General features: G+C 44.7%; 2 protein-coding genes across 2 annotated transcripts in view; one reads left to right on the top strand and one right to left on the bottom strand.

Annotated features, from left to right (window-relative positions):
* Window positions 1–498, bottom strand: part of Psmg2 (proteasome assembly chaperone 2) — a 9,965-nt gene extending 9,467 nt beyond the window's left edge. The window contains exon 1 of the mRNA XM_055622456.1: window positions 347–498. Coding sequence (XP_055478431.1) covers window positions 347–403 — 57 coding nt within the window. The 5' untranslated portion in view covers window positions 404–498. The remainder of the gene's footprint in view (window positions 1–346) is intronic.
* Window positions 499–840: 342 nt separating this feature from the next.
* The window catches only part of Cep76 (centrosomal protein 76), a 28,906-nt gene continuing 23,222 nt past the window's right edge, over window positions 841–6,524 (top strand). Inside the window, exons 1-4 of the mRNA XM_055622985.1 lie at window positions 841–975; window positions 1,927–2,082; window positions 3,765–3,840; window positions 5,050–5,274. Coding sequence (XP_055478960.1) covers window positions 913–975; window positions 1,927–2,082; window positions 3,765–3,840; window positions 5,050–5,274 — 520 coding nt within the window. The 5' untranslated portion in view covers window positions 841–912. The remainder of the gene's footprint in view (window positions 976–1,926; window positions 2,083–3,764; window positions 3,841–5,049; window positions 5,275–6,524) is intronic.

Below are 6,524 nucleotides of genomic sequence, written 5' to 3'. Positions count from 1 at the left end.
ACACACACACACACACACACACACACAGATACTGTCCCACGGCGTCAAAGTGCCAAATGTCTACCTGTACCCCATACAAGAGTTTTTTGAATTACAGTCTACTGGACATGCCACATAGTCACTGCAGTTGACAAGCAGCGAAGGCTTCAGCTAGCAGACAAGCCTAATAATTAGCAGACAGCGCTAATAAAGTGGACGGCCGCCTGCAGCGACAACCTCCTGGTTTGGTTTGTTTTGATTTTCAGGCTTAAAGCCTGCAGCAGAAACACGTGCCCGAGTCTCTTAAGGCCAGGTGGCGCTTCCCTGGTCTGTGTGGCGACAGCGCCAAACTCAAGTGGAGACTCACCATCAGGAGTGTGAAGTTCGTTAGGTCGGGGACCGACTCCCCGCAGGGGACGAACATGTCTGGAGCGGGAGGGAAGAACTCACAGGCGCCGGCCCGAAAAGCGAGACCACTTCCGTGGACAGAAGGCGGAATTCCCAAGCGGTCGGGGTCCTTCGGGGTCCTTCTGGTCCGCCGTGTTCTCCGGGTGACCGGCGCTCTGCCTGTGCGCAGCGCGGAACGAGGCCTCGAGCGCGAGGCGGGCGGCGCTTCCAGGGTACGTAGGTCGAGGACCGGAGACGGAAGACGCGAGGACAACGCGTTCGAGGTCCCTAAGGAGGCGGCGCGGTGCACGGCGCCGGCCAGGCATCTCGGAGGACAGCCTCTGCGTCTGTCGGCCCTCTCCGTTTGAAAACAGTTAAGCTGCTGCGCCCCAGCAGCAGCGTTCCCGCCCTGCCAGGTCTTACGCGTCCGTCCAGCCGCGCCGCTTTGTGCTCCGCCCGCCACTGATGCTGCGCGGTCCGGACGACGGGCTCCTCGGCTCCATCGTGTGAGGCGGCGAGTAGAGGCCGCGAAGCTCCAGCGCCTTCATGTCGCTGCCTCCGGAGAAAGCCTCGGAGCTGAAGCAGCTCATCCATCAGCAGCTGAGCAAGGTGAGGAGGGCGGGCGGACCGGCCCCGAGCCCAGCCCCGGGCTGTCGGCGGGGCCCGAGCCTGGGCTGTGGAGCCGGTGCGGGAGGCGAGCTTCGGTCGGTTAGGAGACGCCGAGGGAGCGCTGAGAGCCCTGCCCCTGGTGTGGAGGGGCCTGCAAAACGGAGGCGGTGGTCTGTGATTTCCAGAAGACCGCGTCCAAGTAGTCCCGAGGCGAGATGTCAGGGCTGCTTTAAGCCAGGAGCCCCAGTTACCCTAAGAAGTTACGGGAGACAGACAGGGCTCTCAGATGACTGACAAGGAACGCATTTACCCTACTCCGGGCTTCGAGGAGAACGGCGAGTTTCCAGCGGCGCTCGACTGTTGGCTGGAAGCTGAAGTAATAAAGCCTCTTTATGGTGTGTTTGTGCGCTAGGGTCGCTAGCTTCTTTTGTCGAATCCTCAAAAACAGTCTTCGCTTTTCCATCGTATAGGCAAGGAAATAGGCCGACAAATTAGTTTAGAGTTGTAAATCGAATAAGCGGAAAGCTGAAACAACTCGCTCTTTGTTCTGTCTTCTTCCAGGTCTGTGTTCTTTTGATTATCCTCCACTCTCTCTCTAAAGAGTTGCTTTCACTGAATTATTTGTGGGCAACCAGCAATAAAGGTAGTTTAGTTGGTAACCAACAAGTTCAGATTGCTTCTAGTACTTTGCTCAAAAGTTTCATTACTTAATTTTATTGGCATTGGCGGTTCTAAAACTTTAGAAGCCTAAAACTGTAGCAGTGGTATTTAACAGCATTATAATGTTGTAAGTTATTTTTCGAGACAGTGTTTCTCTCTGTGTAACCCAAACTAGGCTGGCCTGGAACTCAGAGATCCACAGATTATGCTTCCAGAGTGCTGGGATTAAAGGTGTGCACCGCCAAAACCCCGGCGCAGTGTTCTAAGTTGTAATATGAGTTTTCTCCATAGATGGATGTTCATGGCAGAATAAGGGAAATTCTTGCAGAGACTATTCGGGAAGAATTGGCACCTGATCAACAACATTTGTCAACAGAAGATCTGATCAAAGCGCTCAGACGGCGAGGAATCATCGACGATGTAATGAAAGAACTTAATTTTGTGACTGTGAGTAATTTTCTAGGTAAACAGTGAAAGTGTGAATATGTGCTTGTGTCTAACGGTTTATAGGGCCCATGGACTTGATTTTGTAAAGCCACTGTAAGTTCATTCTGTCTATTAATAGCCATTTTTCTTAGTTTTTAAAAAGACTTTTGTTTGTGTATGGGTGTTTTGCCTGAATGCAAGTCTGTGTACTACTTGCACCTGGTGCCCAGGCTGGTCAGGAAGGGCTCTGATCTCCTGGAACTGGAGTGAGCCACCATTAGGGTGTTGGAGGTCCTCTGCAAGAGCAGCAAGTGCTGAGCTATCTCTGCAGCCCCTGTACTGTCTCTTCCTCAGGTGTTGTTTGTTTTTTCAGACAGGCTTTCACTGTGTAGTTCTGGCTGTCCTGGAACTTGTTCTGTAGACCAGGCTGGCATCTGCTTCCTGAGTGCTGGGATAGAAGGTGTTTACCATCACCACCCCCTGGCTCCTTTTCTCAGGTTTTAGGTTGGCCCCACCATGAGTTGACAGATTGTGCTGATGAGATAGAAGGCACACACTCTGTTTCTTTCCCTGAAGTGACAAACTTCTCTTGTTATTCTGTAGATCTATAATTTATTTAGATTAGGGCTGTTTTTTAAAACAGACACATGTAAGAAATTCTGTAATGTAAGAACTGACTTCATAAAACTTCTCGGATCTCTGTACAAATAGGTCAGTAGTGGGAAATCTCCTGGTGCATTTAGTAAGTGGGCCTTATTTTGAAAATGAGGCAATAATGAAAAACTGTGACCTCAATGCAAGGAGTGATCTACTAAAAATAGGATGGACTTCATAATACCCTAGAGAATTGGGTTCTTTAACACACCATCCTTTTTTGGGTTTTGAGGCTTGCAAACCCATTTGTTATAAAAACTGACCTAGTAACAGCCTCTGTTGAATGAATGTTACTTTTAAAAAATTAGTCCATGGTGGAATTTTTTTCTTTAAATGGGATAGTGTCTCAGTGTATAGCTCTGGCTGTCCTGGAACTCACAGAGGTAAGGACAAGGATGGTCTTAAACTCACAGAGATCTACCTGCCTGTGCGTCCCAAGTGCTGGGAGCAAGGCTTGCACCACTGTGCCCCAAAGCCAAATGTTATATAGAGAAGCTTGGCCTTGTTTAAGGTATTAATTTGTTTTTAAGGCCAGGCTTAGTGCCTCATACTTTTAGTTTCAGCACTTAGGAGGTGGAAACAGGCATACCTCTGAGTTGGTCTATATATGTTTAGCATTTAGTGGATAGCAAAAGCTAATTAGACTTCTCCCAGTTAGATCTCTTTTGCAGGCGTTATTTTTATTATCTATTATTATTATTATTTATTTTTTATTTTTTTTACTATGGAAGCAGTGTGTCCTAACCTTGCTTCTCTCCCTAGAATAGAAGGTTCCCCCCGCCCCATGGTTTTTAGAGACATGGTTTTACTGTATAACAGAGCCTTGGCTGTCCTCAAACTCTCTTTGTTGACCAGGCTGGCCTGGAACACACAGAGATCCACCTGCCTTTGCCTCCCAGGTGCTGAGATTAAAGGTGTGAACCATGACCACAGTTAAGTAGAAGGCTTTTTGAAAGAGCCTAATCCTATATTGTTTTTTTCTGTCACTGCCATTTTCTTAAATAGAATTTTTATTGTCTAATTTTTTTCTCTCTCTCTAACTTTTCTAGGACAGTGTTGATCAAGAACCCTCTTCCTCTCCAAAGCAAACTGTTGGTTTTGATAAGCAATCAACGTTAAAAAAAAGTATGTATACACATATATTTTTAACATAAATTTGGTTATGGTTGATAATGAATATAAGGTAGTATTTGGTATTTGATAGAAAATAGTTCAAGTTTTTCATTTCAAAATGAAGTCCTTATGCAGTTTTTCATGAAATATATCAGATTTACTGTATGGTACTGTTAGGGTTCGAGGACTTGGGAAATAATCCACTATGAAAACCAAGTTCGAGCCAGCGAAAAGTATATTTAAAAGTTGACATGTCAGGGAGACAACTGGGTTTGGGATCCAAATTGTGTCATCCAAGGGCAGAGCAGGACAACTTTTTAAGGCAAACCCCACAGATTAGGTGAGGTGGGGACATCCAATCAGGTCCATACATACATTGTATGGATCACAGCTGGTATCTTTAGTGGCTTCCTACACATCAAGTGTCTCCTTGCTAGCTTGACCTGGATTGATACCAGCCAATCAGAGCTCATTCAGCAGCTGCTAGATGTTGGTCCCAGCTGGGTGCTAACCAAGAAAGCATTGATGGTCTAGACATGTGTGAGAAATTTGACCCTGAAGGTGTTTCTGGGAAGTTATTTTAGTACAGAATGGAGACTATACAAGATAGAATCTCTGTAGCCAAGGTGGTCCCCAACAGTACTATTAGTCCAAAACCAGAAACATTGAGTTTTTTTATGTTTTGGTGATATATATATATTTAAAAACTGTAAGGCCAGATGTGATGGTACACACCTTTAATCCTTGCATTCTGGAGGCAGAAGTAGGCAGAGAGATCTCTGTGAGCTCTGTGAGACTAGCCTGGTCTTTATAATGAGTTCCAGGCCAGCCAGGGATTCACAGAAATCCTGTCTCAAAGACAAAAAGTAAAATAAAATAAAGCTGTATGTTTGCTTTTCTAATAGTAATTATCTGACAAATGCAGTTACTAAGTTGGTAATTACCTTCTGAGTTGGCCTGTGAAGGTTATTACATGCTTTCTAAACAGCTAGAAAGCAAAGGTACACCTGACCTTGACTTGATTCCTTTAAAAGTAGGGAGATTGTCAGTTCAGAAAAGTATCATCTCTCTCCTCCCCTAACAAATGATTCTGCTACATAGTAAATTTGTTTGTTTGTTTATTTAAGACCTTGTCTACATTTCTGTGAAGTTGTTTATTATGTCTTGATCACATTCATTCGGTTATTTGGCAGTTTCCTCATATGTTGCTACACTTTACAGCTAATCTTGATCCAACACGGAGGTATCTTTACCTTCAGGTTTTGGGTGGAAAAGCTTTCTTGGAACACCTACAAGAACCTGAGCCTTTGCCTGGACAAGTCTGTTCAACTTTCACCTTATGTTTGCATTATCGGAACCAGCGTTTTCGCTCAAAGCCTGTTCCCTGTGCTTGTGAACCAGATTTCCATGATGGCTTTTTGCTTGAAGTTCACAGAGAAAGTTTAGGTAAGAAACAGTAATGTGTCTAATTAAATTTGTTTGCTTCCCATTGCAGACTATCTACCACAGCTTCTGCTATAGAGAGATTGTAGCCCTGGCCTGGTGGCTTGTTTTTAATCCCATCCTTAGGGCACAGAGGCAGTTTTTATCTGTATTCTGGGCCAGCCTGGTCTATGTGGTGAGACCTTGTGGGGTTGAAGAGAGAGGCGTATGGTAGATGAATGTTTCTAGTTTTTTTCTGTTTTCTTCCGAGTGCTTTTTTTTTTTTTTAATTAAAATGAGTTCCTACCTGCTTCTTGCTTTATTCACTGATTATATTAATTATTTTTTAAAGTTCATTGTTTGTGTCTATCATATATATAGGTATTTGTACCTTCAAGTACAGGACTTACAAGTATGTGCCACCACACCTAGTTTTGTAACTAAAAATCAAAGTTTGAATCTGGTTGTGATGGTTGATGTTTATGATCCTATCACTTGGAGGGTTGAGGCAGAATTGGGGGGACCTAAGACAGGAGATAGGCTACATACATAGGGAGACCATTCTCAAAAACACAAACCAAAATGTCAGGTTATACATGTATGTATAAAGGCTTTAGCTATATTTTACCCATCCACCTAAAGCCATAAAGCAAGCAAAATTGCAGAAGTACACCTTAATAATTATTGTCTTTAAAAGGTGCCTCAGAGGTTTTTCCTTTTTCTTTATTTTCTTGAAATACAGTCTCTCGTAGCCCAGTGTATAGCTGAGGATGACCATAAGCTTCCGACTCTCCTTCCTACACCCGTGCGTCTAGTGCTTGAATTTTAGGCGTGTGCCAGCACACACGGGCTATGTGATGCAAGGTCCAATCCAAGGCCTTGTCCATCATGGATAAAGCACTCTCCAAACTGAGCTACCTCCCCAGGCCTTTTGTGACTTTTTCCTTCCCAATAAAAATGTTAACTGGGCGCCCTGGCGACATGGCTCAGCAGATAAAGCTCTTGCTTTGCAAGCCTGATCTGAGTTTGGCCCAAATCTGCATGGTTTAAGGAGACAATCAACTCCTGCAAGTTGTCCTTTGAACTCTCTACAAGTGCTGTGGCGCATACACCATACCCCCATACACGTGCACATGAGTGCGCAAGCACACGCACACACACACACAAATATGTGAAGACTTTACAAATGTTAGTGGAATAAATTGCTAGCTCCAGGGTGTTGGCTCACTTTCTTTCTTTCTTTCTTTCTTTCTTTCTTTCTTTCTTTCTTTCTT

Source organism: Psammomys obesus, unplaced genomic scaffold (assembly GCF_907164565.1).
Source record: "Psammomys obesus unplaced genomic scaffold, mPsaObe1.curated_primary_1811, whole genome shotgun sequence".
NCBI lineage: Eukaryota > Metazoa > Chordata > Mammalia > Rodentia > Muridae > Psammomys > Psammomys obesus.
The sequence above is the reverse complement of the archived record's forward strand: the minus strand, read 5'-3'. Positions and strand labels throughout refer to the sequence as shown.